The sequence below is a fragment of the Geotrypetes seraphini genome, chromosome 8, assembly GCF_902459505.1.
Source record: "Geotrypetes seraphini chromosome 8, aGeoSer1.1, whole genome shotgun sequence".
NCBI classification, from domain to species: domain Eukaryota; kingdom Metazoa; phylum Chordata; class Amphibia; order Gymnophiona; family Dermophiidae; genus Geotrypetes; species Geotrypetes seraphini.
Window position 1 is genome coordinate 162,279,894 of NC_047091.1, and position 21,081 is coordinate 162,300,974.

At 41.3% G+C, this 21,081-nt stretch overlaps 1 protein-coding gene across 4 annotated transcripts in view; it reads right to left on the minus strand.

Moving 5' to 3' along the window:
- HECTD4 (HECT domain E3 ubiquitin protein ligase 4) overlaps positions 1 to 21,081 on the minus strand; it is a 492,696-nt gene that overhangs the window by 327,609 nt on the left and 144,006 nt on the right. For all 4 annotated transcript variants that reach the window (XM_033956861.1, XM_033956860.1, XM_033956862.1 and 1 more), the window contains one exon: positions 3,509 to 3,633. In XM_033956861.1, coding sequence (XP_033812752.1) covers positions 3,509 to 3,633 — 125 coding nt within the window. The remainder of the gene's footprint in view (positions 1 to 3,508; positions 3,634 to 21,081) is intronic.

Genomic DNA, 21,081 nt, shown 5'->3' on the forward strand with positions numbered 1-21,081 from the left:
AGAAATACATAGACAAAGGTTAAATTGAACCAGCAAGAAACTGGACTCTGCATACAATGCAACACCACAGAAACAGTGACACATGTCTCCTAAAGCAATAAATAAATAGAAAATTTTTGTTCTACCTTTGTCTTCTCTAGTTTCTGCTTTCCTCATCTTCTTTCCATCCACTGTCTGCCGTCTCTCTGCCCCTATATGGCATCTTCTCTCCTTCCATGCCCCTTCCAGAAACTGTATGCCTCCCCCTTCCATCTCTCCTTTCACATCCATTGGTCTGGCATCTCTCTCCTCTCCTTCCCTCTCCCAACCCTCTCTTCTGCAATCCCTTTCTTCCCTAATTTTCCTTTTCAATTTATTTTCTGCATCCATCTAGATTACGTTCTTACTATCCTCTCATCAATTTCCTTTTTTACTGTCTACCTACAGCTCGCCACCTCTTTCCCTCACCCACCTCCAGTATTTCCCTAACTCAATCCTTTTCCCCCCATCATGTGCCCTCCTTTTATTTATCCCCTCCTTCCATCATGTGCCCTCTTTCTCTACCCCTTACATCTAGTTAAAGAAGCACTGCCTGGGTTTTGCAGACCCCAGTTATGTCTCTAGCAGGATATATATTTCAAATCTGATATATTCTAATGACAAAATAGAAATAAAATGATTTTTTTCTCCCTTTTGTTGTCTCTGGTTTCTGCTTTTATCTTCTTTTCACTCTTTTACTTCCAGCGTCTGCCCTGTCTCTTCAATCCAGCATCTGTCCGTTCCATCCACTGTCTGCCCCTTCCAAAAACTGTCAGTCTCCCTCTGCCATCTCTCTTCTAGACACACACCCCCTTTGGTCTGACATCTATCATCTTCCCTCTGTTCCCTCATGGTCTGGCATCTTTCTCCTTTCATCTCTCTTTCCCTCTCCCCTGTGTTTTTTTTTTTAATTTAATTTTATTTATTTATTAAATTTTGCAATATATAACAAGCAATTAAACCCTTGTTTAAGCAAAGCAAAAAGGAAAAAAAGAAATTTCCAGATATAAATTTATAGTACAACAACAATTAAATTCCTCTTAGACCCCAACTAATTTAGGGGGGTGTTATCCTAGAAAAAAAACAAGGGACTTAATTAACATAGACAAGAAAATTAGATTCATTCTCATGGCACTAATGGTAATAGCTCATCTTTATATATCTACCATCTTAACTCTTAGATATTTTTCAAGTTCAGAAAAGTCCTTAAGTGGTCCGGAACAAAAAAGTATATTTCGATCCTGCATACTTAATTATACATTTACATGGGTATGCCAATTGGAAGTTGGCCCCCAAATCTTTTGTTTCCTGCCTCATTGCAAGAAAAAGCTTCCTCCTTGCTTGAGTTTCCTTGTTGACGTTGGGATATATCCAAACACGTCCCAAGAAGGAAGTTTGTGCCCTTCTAAAATACATTCTTATAATGGCATTGAGGTCTTGTGTAAAAACTAATGAGATAAGTAAGGTGGCCCTCATCATTTGTTGATATCGTTGTCTCCAAAATCTGGGAAATATTGCCAAGATCCATTGAAGCTTGCTGGATTTCCTGATTTATTACTACTTCTGCTTCAGTCCCTCTTTTCTTTACAGGACAAGGTAGATAGTAAATTTTATTTAATGGAGGAATAGTATCAGAGGTGAAGCCCAAATTTTCTATCAAATATTTTCTAAACAATTCAACTAGAGAAACATCAGGGGATCTTGGAAAATTTAATATTCTTAAGTTTAATCTTCTGTTAAAGTTTTCTAGTTGTTCGATTTTCCTATGAATCAATAGTTTATCTTTAACCAAAGTTTCATTAATAGTTTTTAAAGCTGCAATTTCTTCATTTACAGTGAGAAACTTAGATTCAGTATCTTTTTTAATTACTTCAACAGTTTATACAAGAGAGTCAACTTTGCCTACCAAACTTGCAGTTTCCTCTATGGATTTTCTAAGCGTTCCTTCCATCTTCTGTAACAAACTCCAGACATCCTTAAGAGTAACTTCCAAAGAGGTCGAGGAAGAACTCTCGGCTCCTTGATGTTTAACCTTCCCAGCAGCTCCTTGATCCGTCCAGCTCCCCTCAAGCGAGAAGGCTCCAGATACCACTTCGGAATCCGGTCTTCTCTGCAACGTAGGCGTCTCTGCCGCTGGGCATGGAGGGATAGTCAGATTGAGAGGCGAGAGAGAAACTTCCGGCACCGGCATGATGTCCAAGTCCGAGGGAATCAACGCCACAGCACCTCGTTCTCCACTGTTGAGATGAGCTCTGGTGGGGAAATCGAGCAGCGTTTGACGCATTGGCATGGAAGATTCCGACGGTAAGGGGCCCATTCGGACTACGCCTTTGCACTTTGAATGCGGCATTGCCGAACAGGGGAACAAAGTCAAAAATCCTGCTACTCGACCACAACCCGTCAGTCACTCCGCCTCCATCTTGGACACACCCTCTCCGCAAGGCTCCCCTCCCTGTGGTTTTTAGCATCTCTCTCTTCTCATTTCCTCTGCTCAGATCTAATATCTCTGTCTCCTTCCCTGTTCTCTGGCATCTCTCTCTCCTCCCTTTCCTTCTCTGGGCTTCCTTCTTTATTTTCTGCCTCCGTCTAAATTAAATTCTTTCTTACTATGCAGCCCTCAGTTTCCCTCTTTTCACTGTGTCTACCCACAGCATGCCACCCCTTTCCTTCACCCCTCCACTATCTCACTAACTCTATCTTCTTCCCCCATCCAGCATATGTCCTTTTTCTTTATCTCTCCTTCCATCCAGTATGTGTTCTCTTTCTCCACTTCCATTCAGCATTTGCTCTCCCTTCTCCCCACTTCCATCATCTGCCCTCTTCTCTCTCCCCACTTCCATCATCTGCCCTTTTCTCTCTCCCCCTTCTCTCCATTTCCATCATCTGCCCCGGGGTGGACCGCCCCCCCCCTTAGTACGCCACTGCCTAGAGTCACTTAACCCTCCAAACTCACCACCTCAAGGTGCTGAGACAGCAGCTCTAACCACTAGGCCACTCCTCCCCTCCTGAGTGATGTCTCACAATGTTGCCAGTTTGGTTTTCCATGAGGAACCCAAATGTTTCCTAGAGATCTATTTACAAAAACAACTTTTTCAATACAAGTGAGTTTTTACCTATTTAAGTGTCCAGTGCATCCTGAAAGAGAATGCTAACAGTTCTAGGGTTCTACTGGTCCTAGAGAAACTAGATTTATATATTTATACATTTTATTGCCCCAACATAAGAACTGCCACCCAAAGGAACCTGTATGGTCTTGAAAGCTCATGCATTAGTGCCTTGGTTATTCTTATGTTGGTTCAATAGAAGCATCAAATCTACCAAGAATCCATAATTATAATTATTTTGTCAAAGAAGTGCAACAAAATAGGGTTATAACCCTGTTTTCACTACTTTTTTTAAATCATAAAATAGGAAGACTGAGTATTTACATTTCTTAAAGAAAGACCTATTTTTGAATAACTAGAATGTGGTGAAAAACAAAACAGCTTACCTCTGCTCTCGATCAAACATGTCACTGTTAATAAGAGCAGTAGTTACTTGCTGCAGCATATCTAAAACTTCATCACATCCAGTCAGGATCTGAGTGGCAAGGCTCAAAATACTATTCTGAAGTTCCTAGGAAGAAAGTAACACTATAAATTGATAGAGAATAAACTAACCCTTTCACACATAAGGACGTAACACAATATATTATGAACTTAATATACTAGTTGAGGTTAACAGTGCTGAGAAACCAGAGGCTCAAATATCTCAACAGCCAGCCAGGTGGCTGCATTACTGACAGACAGACAGTGACAGCTGGGGAAAAAAGGCAAAATGGAAGCTAAATGCAATGAAATACACAGTGAAGTCACATTATTATGAGCGCCGCCTACCTCTGACATCAGAGATGCACAGCCAATGAACAAATGCAAGTGTCGCGTGCAGCCTTCATAGGTATATAAGCTGGGATTCCATCAAGTTTCCAATATAGCAACTGTGAATGTAATGGAGAAAAAGCGCGATTTATCAGACACTGAAAAGGGCATGATCCTTGGTTACTGGGCATCAGCATTTTGGAAACGGCGGAGTTTGTGAACTGTTTACGGGCTGCTGTGGTTAAAGTGAACCTTTTCAATGACTCAACGTGGTAACAGTGGGGCAGCACGAGCCATCGATGTGAGAGGTGGACATCGGCTGTGCAGGTTGGTGCGGGTGATCAGCACGCTACCATGGAGCAACTCACCATCTAAATGAACCAAGGGCTTCCAGATGCATCCAAAATGACTGTGCAGCAAACCCTGTTGCGAATGGGGCTCCAGAGCAGACGGCTGGTAACTGCACCTATGCTCACAAGGGTTCATCACAAAAAAACAGCTGCAATTTGCACAGGAGTACTGATATTAGACTTGCACCAACTGGCAGAGGGTTGCCTTCTCTGATGAGTCACAAAAAGATGGATATTGGCGTGTCAGGCATGAAACTGCTGGGAATAAACACCCAGCAACAACTTCTGGATGTAAACGAGCTGGTGGTGGTAGCGTTAAGGGCTGGAGAATATTTTCTTGGTATGGTTTGAGTCCCTCTATACCTCTGGAAGGCACTCTCAACCAATATGGGCATCTCTCCATCCTTGCCGATCAAGTATAACAGTACATGTTGGCCGATGGGATCTTTCAACAGGATAATGCGAGATGTCAAACCACCAGAATACCTCATACCTTAACCCAATCAAACACATTTGGGACCTCGATCAACATGTTCGATGACTGGATCCACCACCACACACCCATCAGCAACTGTCGACACACTGCAGTCTGCATGGCTCCAGATACCTCTAGCAACCACCCAGCATCTTACTGAGTCACTCCCAAGGAATCTGGCTGCCATCTGTGCTGTCAGAGGCGGTTATTTTGGATATTAGCAGGTGGCCATAATAATGTGACTCGACCATGTACTGTATATCAGCAAATGGCAGAAAAAGGTGAAGAAATGAGATAAAAGGGAACGCATATTAAAAACAGTTCTAACACACCACAAGTATGCATCGTAAATAGACTACCTCAATACAACAAACAAAAATTGACAAATATTACTATTTGTGAAAGATATGAAAAGAAATGTGAAATCATAAGGGTTTTTTTTAACAGAGAAAACCAGGCCAAAATTCATGCTTTATTTTTGTTTGCTATGCACTATGAATACCATGGAATGTAAGCTTCATGACAATTCAAACAAAAGGCACAGTGGCCATGCACAGAAGACTAAAGGGCTCATTTTCAAAGTTCAAAGTTACATAGTAACATAGTAGATGACGGCAGATAAAGACCCGAATGGTCCATCCAGTCTGCCCAACCTGATTCAATTTAAATTATTATTTTATTTTTTTTTCTTCTTAGCTATTTCTGGGCGAGAATCCAAAGCTTTAACCGGTACTGTGCTTGGGTTCCAACTGCCGAAATCTCTGTTAAGACTTACTCCAGCCCATCTACACCCTCCCAGCCATTGAAGTCCTCCCCTGCCCATCCTCCTCCAAACGGCCATGCACAGACACAGACCGTACAAGTCTGCCCAGTAACTGGCCTAGTTCAATCTTTAATATTATTTTCTGATTCTAAATCTTCTGTGTTCATCCCACGCTTCTTTGAACTCAGTCACAGTTTTACTCTCCACCACCTCTCTCGGGAGCGCATTCCAGGCATCCACCACCCTCTCCGTAAAGTAGAATTTCCTAACATTGCCCCTGAATCTACCACCCCTCAACCTCAAATTATGTCCTCTGGTTTTACCATTTTCCTTTCTCTGGAAAAGATTTTGTTCTACGTTAATACCCTTTAAGTATTTGAACGTCTGAATCATATCTCCCCTGTCTCTCCTTTCCTCTAGGGTATACATATTCAGGGCTTCCAGTCTCTCCTCATACGTCTTCTGGCGCAAGCCTCCTATCATTTTCGTCGCCCTCCTCTGGACCGCCTCAAGTCTTCTTACGTCTTTCGCCAGATACGGTCTCCAAAACTGAACACAATACTCCAAGTGGGGCCTCACCAATGACCTGTACAGGGGCATCAACACCTTCTTCCTTCTACTGACTACGCCTCTCTTTATACAGCCCAGAATCCTTCTGGCAGCAGCCACTGCCTTGTCACACTCTTTTTTCGCCTTTAGATCTTCGGACACTATCACCCCAAGGTCCCTCTCCCCGTCCGTGCATATCAGCTTCTCTCCTCCCAGCATATACGGTTCCTTCCTATTATTAATCCCCAAATGCATTACTCTGCATTTCTTTGCATTGAATTTTAGTTGCCAGGCATTAGACCATTCCTCTAACTTTTGCAGATCCTTTTTCATATTTTCCACTCCCTCTTCAGTGTCTACTCTGTTACAAATCTTGGTATCATCTGCAAAAAGGCACACTTTTCCTTCTAACCCTTCAGCAATGTCACTTACATACATATTGAACAGTTCCATAGGTTCCTACAGAAAGTTCCTACAGAAAGTTCCATAGGTTACTACAGAATTTTCTAAGTGTAAGTGCTCTGAAAATACTCCTCTAAGTCTCTGATAAGATTAATTGTCAGAAAAGTCTTTAAGACCCATATTCTATAAACAGTGCCTTAGGTTAGGCGTTGGTAGGCACTCTACCGGCGCCTAACTTAAGTGCAAAACAATGTTTATAAAAACAATAAAAGCATTAAAAAAATGCATCACAGCTACGGAGGAGCTTTACAATGCCCAACACCACTGTAGGTGTGGCTAACGCTGGAAGTGGCGCTAGACATCGTAAAGTGCCTCCATAGCCGCTAGCTGCAATATATGTGAAAGACAGCACCAGAAATGTAGGCCTTGAAAACCCTACCCTACATTTCCAGCACCTATCTTTCACAAAGCCGGTGCTTGATTGACAAGTGATCAGTGGCCTATTTTAGGCAGCCATCGATAAAGGCGTCGTTTGTAGAATCCAGCCCTAAATGTCTTCATAGCAGGAAACAGCCATTTGAAAATAGGACTATGTTTTGCTAAGTGTAGCATTCCTGTGATGCAGCTGAATTAAACAACAAAAATACATACATCTTTATGAAACTGAACTATATACTAGGCTTGATAGGACATGGGTTTATGAGATGATCAGACTGGCATTTTGATTGGCAATTATCTTCCAGAAAGCAGTAAAGACCCTCCTCTTCAACTAAAATTACAACCGCAATCTACCCCTTACCCCCCCATAACTCCTCACTCCCTTCTACCCTCTCTTCTCCATTCTGAACCTCTACTTAAATTGCTGTATAGTCCATTCTTAACCTGTACTTAAATTGCCGTATGGTCCTTGTACTTAAACTACCGTATATTCTTTGTAACTATCTTTCCCCTCGTTAAAAGGTGTCATGTATGCAGGGAAATTAGGGAAATTAGGGAAATCTCTTTTCTTCAAATTCACTGAGCTTTGGAATAATCTCCCTGCCCCGCTGTTGAACCTAGGCTCATTCCAATTATTCCGAAAGCATCTGAAAACCTGGCTTTTCTCCAAAACGTAAAGCTATCTATTTAAAATGTAAAGCTAGCTATCCTCTTCATAACTTCTATTTTCTTATTATGTCCTTCCCTCATTTATTGAATTACCTGTATACCATGTCGAGCTCTATCTTTATGGAGATGATGCGGTATACAAACTTAAGGTTTAGTTTAGTATTGTCTAAATGTACTCCACTGTGAATGTTTGCTTGTAGGCCATTTTGAGAAACTGGGAGGATGGGATAAAAATCTAAATAAATTATACCTAATGGAAAATCTATAAAATAGAAAGATATTAAGGGCTGAATAAATCCAAAGTAAGGGAAGTATCAATCTCTGCACAAGACCAAAGAAGTCCAACACCAGAGCAGAGAGGACCTGGACTTCAAGCCAAACAAGTCTTTATTGGCAACCATACAAGTAAAAACCACACAATTGAACATATAAACTCATATACAGTACATATCATATACAGTACAATCAAAAACAATAATTGATGATACTTGTAGAGCACCCACTAACAACTTGTAGAAAGGAAAATAAGGTTGAATCAGAAACAAGCCAAAACACAGGTGAAAAAAAACAAACCAAAGCAAATCTGGAAAAAAAAAAAAGCCATCTGTAATGAACAATTTAAACCTGGATCTAAACCTGACAGTAAGCAGTAAAGTACATGCTTAAACAATGAGATATATAAATAAAAAAGAATCATGCGTCAGTGTAAGCGTTCCGAAGACTCAAAAAATAAAAAGCAAATTATGACCCACCTATCAAAGCTGCAAAAGCTAAAATGGTAATCTAACAAAATGATAGATGAGCAAAAGTATGTCTTGAAGTATACAAGCTGTTTAGTGGATCCTCTATAGGTAAACATCGATGATTGTTTTGATTGTACTGTATATGAGTTTACATGTTCAATTGTTTTATATCTCAGAGTCCTAGTGTGGTTTTTACTTTTATAGTTACTAATAAGGACTTACTTGGCTTGAAGGAAAAGGCTGAATAAATCCCAGGCACCAAGTTATCTAGAAATTTTCCTGCCCCTAACATCCTTCTTACTAGCCTTCACAGCTTCTAAACAGTTGTTTTCTCCTGCTTCCATCATATCACTGTGCCTGAATTCCTAGGCCGATCTCAAGTCTTATGAGATTCAACTTCCACTATGGCTTCACAGTCTCGAGCACCGAATGACAAACTCTTAGAGCATTTAGTGGTGGTCAGAAGAAAACAGATGTTCAGGAGTGGCAACCAGCAAGGTGAGGAAGAAGGGTGGCTGGCTGGTGGCTCAAATCATCTGAGAGATGACAAGTATAAAAGGAAAATGGGGTCACTGAAATAAGACGGAATGGAGAGGAGGGCAAATTAGTAGGGATGAGGATGGAGGGTTGAGAGATAGGTCGAGAGACTGAGGAGACCAAGAAGGAGAAACTATAGGTCTAACCTATTAATTTTCTTCTCTTTAGTCCCATCAAACTAGACCAGAACCTGTGGGTTATTTCTATACCATGACAACTGAAACATACTTTACCAAATAATGGCACTATGTAGCCTTAAGGCTTCAGTATTTTGAATGACAAGAAAATGGGCCATTTGGTTTCCTTTTCTTTTGAGATGTTGTATTAATGGTGATGAACAAAAGAGCAAGATTATAGCACTGGAGGATGGGCTGGGGAGGGCTTCAATGGCTGGGAGGGTGTAGATGGGCTGGAGTAAGTCTTAACAGAGATTTCGGCAGTTGGAACCCAAGCACGGTACAGGGAAAAGCTTTGGATTCTTGCCCAGAAATAGCTAAGAAGAAAAAATTTAAATTGAATCAGGTTGGGCAGACTGGATGGACCATTCGGGTCTTTATCTGCCGTCATCTATTATTTTACTATGTAATTTAAAGCCATCCAGAAACTTGTGAAATAGTAGGGTCTATGGACTTTTTAGCATCCTCATAAGACCAGTCCAACTTGTGCGATATAATAAACCAGTGTTCTTCAACCTTTTTACACCTATGGACCGGCGGAAATAAAATAATTATTTTGTGGACCGGCAAACTACTAAGACTGAAATTTTTTTTTAAAAACCATCGCTGCCCCGTCCCCGCGAGCTCGGTCCCACAAACCATCTGATCCCATCCGCACAAGCCTCAAATAGTTATGATTTTATATTGAACATATTTTATTAAAGTATAAAAAGAAACAATATTCTATACAATTGTCATTTTATAAATACAAATAATACAGGGCAAAGATCAACAAAACCCCTGTCTCCCCTCCCCTTCACATATATCCCCTCTACTATCAAGAAAACTGAATAAGCCAAATTATTACAGAATGCTACACAAATATCATTTAACAGAATACCACAGTCACACATGACAGGAATGGTGTTAGGGGAGTGGAACTAGGGCAACTGCCCCCTGGTCAGAGAGAGCCCTAAGCCAGCTGGAAGCTAAAGAAGCACTGCCTGGGCTTTGCACTCCCCAGTTATGTCTAGCAAGATACATATTTCAAATCTGATATATTTGAATCACAAGATAGAAATAAAATTATTTTTTTTCTACCTTTTGTCGTCTCTGGTTTCTGCTTTCATTGCCTTTTTACTCTCTTCCAGTCAGTGTCTGCCCTAAGAACATAAGAATTGCCACTGCTGGGTCAGACCAGAGGTCCATCATGACCAGCAGTCCGCTCACGCGGCGGCCCTCTGGTCTAAGACCAGCACCCTAACTGAGACTAGCCCTACCAGCGCACATTCTTGTTCAGCAGGAACTTGTCTAACATTGTCTTGAATCTTTGGAGGGTGTTTTCCCCTATAACAGCCTCTGGAAGAGCGTTCCAGCTTTCCACCACAGAACTTCCTTACGTTTGTACGGAATCTATCCCCTTTCAACTTTAGAGAGTGCCCTCTCGTTCTCCCTGCCTTGCAGAGGGTGAACAACCTGTTCTTAGCTAATAAGTCTATTCCCTTCAGTACCTTGAATGTGTCTATCATGTCCCCTCTCAATCTCCTCTGCTCAAGGGAGAAGAGGCCCAGTTTCTCTAATCTTTCGCTGTACGGCAACTCCTCCAGCCCTTTAACCATTTTAGTCGCTCTTCTCTGGACCCTTTCGAGTAGTACCGTGTCCTTCTTCATGTACGGTGACCAGTGCTGGACGCAGTACTCCAGGTGAGGGCGTACCATGGCCCGGTACAGCGGCATGATAACCTTCTCTGTCTCTTCAGTCCAGCATCTACCCCTTCCATTCACTGTCTGTCTTTCCCTGCCATCTCTCCTCCTGCCCCCCCAATTTGGTCTGGCATCCATCATCTTCCTTCTGTTCCCCTCATGGTCTGGCATCTCTGTCCTTCCCTCCCCCCTGTGGTTTTTAGCATCTCTCTCTTCTCATTTCCTCCACTCAGATCTGATATCATTCTCTGCTCTCTCTTCCCTTTTCTTCTCTGGTCTTCCTTCTCTATTTTCTTCCTCCATCTAAATTAAATTCTTTCTTACTATTTAGTCCCGTTTCCCTCTTTTCACTGTGTCTACCCACAGCTTGTCACCCCTTTCCCTCACCCCTCCATTATCTTACTATTTTCTTCCCCCTTTATTTATCTCCTCCTTCCATCCAGTATGTGTTCTTTCCCACTTCCATTCAGCATCTGCTCTCCCCTCGCAACTGACATCCATCTGCCTTCTGCGCTCTCTCTCTCCCTTCTTCTCAATTCCATCATCTGTCCCCTTCTCTCTCTCATCTCCTCCATTCCATCATCTGCCCCTTCTCTCTCTCCCCCCCAACTTCCATCATCTGCCCCCCTTCCCCTCACCTTTGCGGGTCACTTTCTTTCCCCTGAGGGTGGCTCATGTCAGAAGGGAAGCTTTGGCCGAGCAGAACCGCTTGCTAGGAACAGTTGAACTTACTTGATTTATGTCGATGCTGGGGCCCCTTGGCCTTTGAAGGAAAAAAAAAAAGGTGGAAAAAAGGGACCTGCAAAGGCGAGAGGAAGGGAAACCTCCAGGACAGCTGCTCTTTGCCCTCCTTCAGCAGCCCAAGAGTCCAGACCAACAGCAGCAACTCTGCGTACTTTTAACTTCGGTACAGAGCTGCCCCTAAGCAGTAGTTTAGCGCGGTTTCATGAGGCAGCCTCGGGGCCTTTGCTAGACCGGCCCGCTTCGATGATGGTTCCAATGAAGAGAAAAACCAATCAGTTCAAACCTTTGAAATCCATTAGTCACCTCTAAGTACCCAAAAAGCACCTGTCAGATACCACACAAATAAGAAATTACATTTTTCTTCACATTTCTGCCTACAAAAACAAAGGAAATAAGAGAAAGAGCTTCATGGAAATGGTCACTACGTTTAGAAGGAAAACAGAACTGCTTTGTTCAATGCAAGCTACTATTTCAATCAAGAAAAAAGAATGTTTGCAAAATAAAGCTTGAAACTCAGAATCCAAGAAAGAAGAGAGATAGCTCTGCTATCAATTGGTGTACCTCAAGACTCTGTCCTGGGACTACTCCTTTTCTCAATCTACACCTGCTCACTTGGAGCACTGATCTCCTCCCATGGGTTCCAGTATCACTATGCTGATGACTTCCAGATCTACCTCTCTGCACCGGACATCTCTACTGCAACCCCGACCCGAGTCTCGGCCTGTTTGTCCGACATTGCTGCCTGGATATCTCACCACCATCTAAAATTGAATACGGCTAAAATGGAGCTGTTCATCTTTCCACCTAAACCCATCTCCTCACTTCCCCCATTCTCTGTCTCTGTGGACAACACTCTCATCCTATCTTGTCTGCTTGCAATCTCGGGGTCATCTGACTCCTTTCTCTCCTTCTCCACCCAGATACAACATATCACTAAAACTTGCAGCTTTTTCCTTTATAATGTTACCAAAATCCGACCTTTCCTCTCTGAGCACACTACCAAAACCCTTATCCATGCCCTCATACCTCACGCTTAATTACTGCAACTCGCTACTCTCAGGTCTTCCACTTTGCCATCTTTCTCTCCTTCAATCCATCCAGAATTCAGCTGCACAACTCATATTCCATGAGAGCCACTAGACTCACATTACCCCTCTCCTAAAGTCACTTCCTTGGCTTATTCCGTTTCCAAATAATTCAATCTCCTCTTACTGTCCTACAAATGCATTCACTCAGTTGCCCCTCATCATCTCTCTTCACTTCTCTCCCCCGAAACAGGTAAGTTCCTCCCATTTATGCCCTTCTATTCCTTTTCCTCTGCCAAATCCAGACAGGCATTGTGAGACTCAAAGGTGAAGGGGAAAAATATGTAGAAGCTGATAAAGATAAGGCTGAATTGCTTAACAAATATTTCTGCTCTGTGTTCCAGGAGTCAGACCACAAAAGACAAATGCAAATAGAGATGGAGATGTTGCAGACCCTGATCAATTTTCAGAGGATTGTATACATGAGGAGCTAGCTAAACTAAAGGTGGATAAAGCGGTGGAGCCAGATGGTGTACATCTGAGGCTACGGAAGGACCCAGGGGAGCTCTGGCAGCTCTGAAGGCTGCCCTTTTCAATACTTCACGAGTTGGGAGTGGTATCAGAGGACTGGAGAAGGGCAGATGTGATCCCACTACACAAAAGTGGAAGGAAGGAAGAAGTAGGGAACAACAGGATGGTAAATCTGACTTCTGTGGTAAGTAAGTTAATGAAAACACTTTTAAAACAGAGAATAGTGACATTTCTGGAATCCAGTGGATTACAGGACCCAAGACAACATGGATTCACTAGAAGCAGGTCTTGTCAGGCAAATATGATCAGTTTCTTTGACTGGGTGACCAGAGAATTAGAAGATGTGGTGTATTTAGATTTTAGCAAAGCCTGTGACAGTGTTCCACACAGGCGTCTAATAAATAAACTGGGTGCCCTCAGAATGGGCTTCAAAGTAATAGACTGGGGCAGGAACTGGTTGAGTGGAAAGTGACAGAGGGTAATGGTCAAGGCATATCACTCTGAGGAAAGAGATGTTACCAGTGGTGTGCCTCAAGGTTCTATTCTTGGACCTGTTCTTTTTAATATTTTTGTAAACAATATTACTGAAGAGCTATCAGGTAAGAATTGCCTCTCTGTGGATGATACAAAAATCTGCAATAGTGTAGTCACTCTTGATAGTGTGAATAACATAAGTAAGGCCCTAGAGAAGCTTGAAGAATGGTCTGAAATTTGGCAGCTAAGAAATGCAAGGTCATGCATTTGGGCTGCAAAAACCCGAGGGAAAGGTATAGTTTAGTGGGTGAAGAACTTCTGTGCACGAAACAGGAGCAGGACTTGAGTGTGATAGTATGTGATGATCTAAAGGTGGCCAAATAGGTTGAAAATGCGACTGTGAAAGCTAGAAGGATGCTAGGGTGTATAGGGAGAGGTATGACCAGTAGGAAAAAGGAGGTATTGATGTCTCCGTATGAGAGACTGGTGGAGACCTCATTTTGAATATGTACAATTTTGGAGATAGGAACTTCAAAAAGATATAAACAGAATGGAGTTGGTCCAGAGGAAGGCTACTAAAATGGTCAGTGATTTTTGTTATAAGGAGTATGGGGACATACTTAAAGATCTCAATATGCATACTTTGGAGGAAAGGCAGGAGAGGGGGGGATATGATGGAGACATTTAAATACCTACAGTATGTGGCATAAATGCGTATGAGGCCAGTCTCTTTCATTTAAAAGGAAGCTCCAAAATCAGAGGGAATAGGATGAAGTTAAGAGGTGACAGGCTCAGGAGTAATCTAAGGAAATACTTTTTTACAGAAAGGGTGATAGACGCTTGGAATTGTCTCTTGGTAGAGGTGGTGGAGACAAAGACTGAATTCAAGAAAGTGTGGGACAGGTACATAAGATCTCTTAGAGAGAGGAGATAGTAGATGCTGTGGATGGAAAAATCAATATCTCCCAGGCTAGACAAGAGCAAAAGAACTATTGAGCCTTTGTGAAATGGAACTAAATTTGAATAACCTTTCTCCTAAAGGACGATTGATAAACTCCTCAAATACTCTAGTTCTTGAGAGAGAACTAGTTTGCTCTTGGAAAGGTCAAGTTTCAAGTTTAATAAAATTTTGATTAATCGCTTAATCGTAATTCTAAGCGATGTACACAGTACTAAAATTACAAAATTTAGGGAACAATACAACGCATAACAACAGCTAAGTCTTGGAGGACTATTGACAAACTTGACAAACCTATAAAGCACTAGGGAGGGAAGGAAAAAAGAACTACATGTTATTTGAAAGTAAGCACAACATTCAAGGAGAATACATGAAGCTATGGGAAGTCAAAATGCTACAATGAGGTTATACAGTAGAGTTAAAATCAGATAGAAAACTGGCTAGCTAAGTATCAAAAGCATCTTTAAAAAGGAAGCTTTTTAATTTACTCTTAAATTTTTCCCAAGTCGCGTTCTTCCCTCAAATAAATAGGAAGAAAATTCCATGTTTGGGGGCTGTGACAGAGAAAATAAATTGCCGTCTTGTATTAATAATTTTGAGAGAGCGGATCGTCTATAAGTGCTGTTCATTGGATCACAACGTTCTATTTGAAGTATAGGGAATTAATACTTGATAAATGAAAGCAGGAGTTTTATAAAGTAGGGATTTGAATGTAAGCAATCATAATTTATATGTAATCCGGTGAGCTACCAGGAGCCAGTGTGCCTTTTTAAGGAGAGGTGTTACGTGATCAAACTTCTTGGCTTTTGATATAAGTTTAATAGAGGCATTTTAGATAATCTGTAAATGTTTAATTTCGTTTTGAGCAATTCCCTTAAAGAGGGAGTTGCAATAGTCAATTTTAAAAATCACCAGAGAATGGATGAGAATGTTAAGATATTTTGAACAAAGAAACTGTGACACTGAGTGTATTTGACGGAGTCTGAAAAAGGTTGATTTAATAATGCTACTAATGTGGTCATGGAAGGTTAATTTATAATCGAAAATAACCCCTAGAATCTTAATGTTGCTTACTTAATGGAGATGGGAAAATTAAGTTTTGAACTATCTTTCCAAACTCAGTAGGAAGTCCATAGAAAGAGAAGGGATTTGGCTGTAATCTCTTCATGTTTTGTTCAGTACTGGCCCAAAAATGTTAGTTGAGCAAATATGTATGTCAATAATTTCTAGACTTAAAAAAATAAATAAATAAACCTCCAACTACTAGCATCACTTTGGAGAAGATTATGAAAGAAGTTGCCAAACCAAACATGCTATGCTTGGAAGTGGAAATTCTATATCTGTAATGTGGGGAAGAAATCAGAATATGTAGATAAGTCCATTTGAGCACTAAGGCTGAGAAAACTCTACTGGACATACAGCCGGTATTACTGATCTCATGGCTCAAACTCAGGGGAGGGAAATTTCATGGTGACGCCAGGAAGTACTTCTTCACGGAAAGAGTGATAGATCATTGGAACAAGCTTCCAATGCAGGTGATCGAGGCCAGCAGCGTCCCAGACTTTAAGAATAAATGGGATACCTACGTGGGATCCCTACGAGGATGAAGATAAGGAATAGGGTCACTAGGGTATAGACTTAAGGGGGTGGGTCAGTGGAGTGGGCAGACTTGATGGGCTGTAGCCCTTTTCTGCCGTCATCTTTCTATGTTTTTTCTATGTTTTCTATGTAGTTTGAAAGATGGAATGTGTAACATGTGATACACTTCATTGAGATCTAAAATTAGATGAAATGTGACTTCCACCTTTTGTCATCATGAAATAAACTTTCTCACTACGCCTAGGCATAGAAAAATTTTGGTGTAGCAGGTATGACTGCCACCACGATAGAAGGCACAGATAAGAAAAGAGAAAGAAGCATTATTTTCATTTAACCTTGGGTATTAGTTTTGCTCTGCCTCTATGTGTTGGTGAGTGAGCATAAACTGCTTCTCTAGAATGGTCTGCAGAAAGGAAGCACAATTGGCCCCCTAGAAAGACAACCAGAAATATATTTATTGAAAATGACCAGACATGGCCAGTATTTTGGCTGTTAAGCCTGCTCAGGGGTCTAACAAATACAGTGAAAACATATCATAAATATCTAATACAAACTTCAATCATATGAATATAAAACACTACATCAATTTCAATGAAATTAATAAAAACAAACTGATCATAAAAATTTATACAATTGGAGTTTGTGTTAAAGATATTTATGTTGATACGTTTTCGCTGTATTTGTAGACCCCTGATGCAAGCTTAGGTTCTTACCTTGACAATCATCTTACTACATCAGTCTTGACCAGTGGTTTATTCTCCTTTAACCGCGAGTTGTGTAGAAGACATCTTCTACCTTTTTCAGCTCAGCCTCCTTCCTCAATGGCTGTGCTGTAGCTCTTCAGTTTGTCTCAAAGCAGTTGTAAACCACTATAAGAGAAGAAATAAGAAGAAGGGCTATGGGAAACCTCTACAACAAATCACTTCTGTTCTACTTTGCAACAACCATTGTTATACAATATCAATAAAACAGTATGGTAAACAAGGTGGAATGAACAAGCTGAGGCTAACCAGCACCAACACCTGTAGATCTCTCATACTCTCACTTGCCTCTTAACAACAGAGATGTTTCCTTACTCTTCAGATGTCTGACAAGAGATGATCCCATCCTTTGGAAACCCATAGCTATCTAAGATAGTAAGCAAGCGAAATTGGTACTCTTTTACCAGAAAGATTAATGAAGTAAGAACCTAATCTTTCCTTCTGGTGCAAAAGGCACATCAGTCTTGACCAGTGAGATATACCAAAGCAGTCTTCTGAGTCTAAGGTGGGGCAGGTAAGCCTGCTGTGAACACCAAAGATCCAATATGGCATCCCTTTGTGCTCCACATCCACTCTATAAAACTTCATAAATGTATGGAAAATGGACCATGTAACTGCTCTACAAATCTCCTTGGGCAGGACTACCCAGGACTTTGTCATGAAGAAGCCACACTGCTAGTGAAATGCACCCTCAAAGAGACTGGTGACTGCTTATCACAGCCAACGTATGCAGACAAAATCACCATGCCAATCAATCTAGAAATAGAAGCCTTAGAAGCTGACCTTCCCAGTCGACTAGGACTGGTGAGCACAAAAAGATGATCTGAAAGACAAAAGTCATTCATGGCCTTGAGATAATGGAGCAACATCCAGCAACAATAAAACTTTTTTTTTTAACTCATGGGATGGAATGCGGGTAACCAGACTTCCTGATTTACATACAAAGTCAAAACACTTTTGGCAAAAGGGAAGGTACCATGCACAGAGACCTCAGCCTCCTTAAGAGCATCCATGAGAGCATCTACAACTCCGAGACTCTTCCCGCCGAGGTAATAGCCACTAGAAAAACTATCTTAATGGAAAGCTCCATTAGACCTGCCTCCTGCAAAGGCTTATACAGAGACTAGTCAACACGGCTTTAGGAAAGGGAAGTCATGTTTGACAAATTTGCTTCAATTCTTCGAGGAAGTGAACAAACATTTGGATAGTGGAGATCCAGTGGACATAGTTTACTTGGATTTCCAGAAAGCGTTCAACAAGGTTCCGCATGAAAGGCTTATGAGAAAACTACTGAGCCAAGGAATAGGAGGAGAAGTGCACAGATGGATTGGCAAATGGCTAGAGAACAGAAGGCAAAGGGTGAGCATAAATGGGCAATACTCGGACTGGGAGAGAGTAACTAGTGGCGTCCCCCAGGGTTCGGTTCTTGGGCCTATTTTGTTTAATATTTTTATAAATGACCTTGAAGAGGAAACAACATGCAATATAACAAAGTTTGCAGATGATACAAAACTATGTCGGGTGGTTGGCTCTCTAGGGGACTGCGAGGATCTCCAGAAGGATCTAAACCAGCTGGAAACTTGGGCGAAAAAGTGGCAGATGAATTTTAACATAGATAAATGCAAGGTGATGCATCTAGGAAAGAAAAACAAAGAACATGAGTACAAGATATTGGGGGTGACATTAGCCAAATGCGAACAAGAAAGGGATTTGGGGGTACTGATAGACAGAACCCTAAAGCCTTCGGCTCAATGTGCAGCGGCGGCGAAGAAAGCAAACAGGATGTTGGGCATGATTAAGAAGGGGATCACGAGTAGATCGGAAGAGGTCATAATGCCACTTTACAGAGCAATGGTCAGACCTCACTTGGAATACTGTGTCAAACACTGGTCTCCATACCTTAAGAAAGATATAACTCTGTTGGAGAGGGTGCAGAGATGAGCCACGAAACTAGTCAAAGGTATGGAGAATTTGAGCTACGAGGAACGTCTCAGAAAACTGGGACTGTTCGCCCTAGAGAAGAGAAGACTGCGAGGGGATTTGATAGAGACTTTTAAAATATTAAAAGGATTTGATAAAATAGACCAAGAAGCAGCATTGTTAACATTTTCGGAAGTCACACGGACACGGGGTCACAGCCTGAAACTGAGTGGCAGCAGGTTCAGGACAAACGTCAGGAAGTTCTGTTTCTCACAGCGAGTGGTTGGCGCTTGGAATGCTCTCCCGGAGGAGGTTGTGGCGGAGACTACTGTTCTGGGTTTCAAGTGCAAGTTGGATGCACATCTTCTTGAAAACCATATCGAGGGATACGGGAAATCCGGGTCTCCCAAAAGATGTACTTAAAAGGGCCACCGCGTGCGCGGAACACCGGACAAGATGGACCTAGGTCTGATCCGGTGAAGGCATTTCTTATGTTCTTATGACTTACTGAGGCCCTGCAAAACAATCTGATGGAGGATTGCAAGGTAGATGTAGTCCTCAAAAGGCACTTTGAGGTTATGGATTTAAAACTAAAGGTGGCTAGGTGGCTACGTCTGAATGAGAAGTCAGTGAAATTTTCATCACTCGAGCCCTAATGCACAAGAGGCCTGGCACCTGCACTTTATAGAAATGCTAGGGCCCGGTTAGCTACAGACTTCTGCTCAAAGAGTCTGTGTCTTCTCCCAGGCAAAGCTGCCCCAGAGCTGCTGGGGTCCTATTGAGCACTAAAAAGCCTCCAAATCTGAATAAAAAACCCCAAATAACGAAGTACAATCACAGCAGAAAGACATTTATTTATTCATTTTTCTATACCGTTCTCCCAGGAGAGCTCAGAACGGTTTACATGAATTTATTCAGGTACTCAAAAGCATTTTTCCCTGTCTGTCCTGGTAGGCTCACAAACTATCTAATGTACCTGGGGCAATGGGGGGATTAAGTGACTTGCCCAGGGTCACAAGGAGTTGCATGGGTTTGAACTCACAACCCCAGGGTGCTGAGTCTGTAGCTTTAACCACGGTGCCACACTCTCCCCTGTACATCTTCCTATCTGCATGTAGAAGAAAAGATTGAGGAGCTACAGCAGTCCTGTGAGAAAGGAGGTGGAGCTGAAAAAGGTAGATGTCTTCTACACAACTCCGATAGAGGAGAATAACCCACTGGTCAAGACTGATGTGCTTTTTGCACCAGAATCAGCTGAAACACTGGCCGTGTTATTTTTTTTAAAAAAAATTTATGCAGACGACATTACCATATTGTTACCTATGACATCATTTACAGTGGACATAAAAGCTCAGATTACAGCCATTTTGACTGAGATAAAATGTTGGATGTGTAGATTTAAACTTAATGCTGAAAAAAAGTTTTTTCTTGCTAGTCCAAACGACATTATTTCAGACAAACAAGTTTTAATTAATAACAAATTTTTGACATTGTCCCCTCTATTAGGATTTTGGGGGTTATACTAGACAGTCGATTACCATTTGAAGAGCAGATGGACTTCATGATAAAGAAATGTTTTAGGACCCTTTAGAAATTACGAACTATTAAAAGATATTTTGACTTTGTTTCTTTTAGACTTTTAGTACAAACTTTAATTTTATCAATTCTGGACTACTGTAATATTATCTATTTGGAATCTTACAAGAAAAATTTAAAACGTATTCATTTAACATAGAAACACAGAAGATGACGGCAGATAAGGGCCATAGCCCATCAGGTCTGCCCACTCTACTGACCCACAGCAGTGCGTTTAATTTTTGGTCTGAAGAAATATGATCACATTAGTCCTTTTTATCAGCAGCTATATTGGTTGCCTTTTGAAGCACGTATTCTTTTTAAGTTTAGTTGTCTTTGTTTTAAAGCTCTTTTCGGTCTGGCTCCAGGTTACTTAGCCTCCCAAATTATCTGTTATAGATCATTAAAAAATACCCTTAATGATTTTATGTTTATGTACCCCTCTATTAAGTCCTGTTGATTCAAGAGATTTCTAAATAAGACATTTGCTTTTCAATTAGGAAAACTGAATTCTTGTTTGACTCCTTTGATCTTGCAAATGTTTTTGTATACTGCTTTTAGAAGGATTTTAAAAACATATTTGTTTGATAAATTTATTACATAATTGTTCTTAACTTCAACTTTACTATGTCTAATATGTATATTTCACTGATTGTCCAGTTCTTCTTTGTGAACTGCCCGGATCTTTTGTGGGTGGGTGGTATACAAGAATAAAGTTGTTATTATTATTATTATTCATTTTCAATAAAACTGTTTTGAGTTGTCCTTCTTAAGGCTGACCCATGTTTCTTTTCTGCTGGCAGTATTTTTGCATTCTTCAGATCCCTCTCCGTTG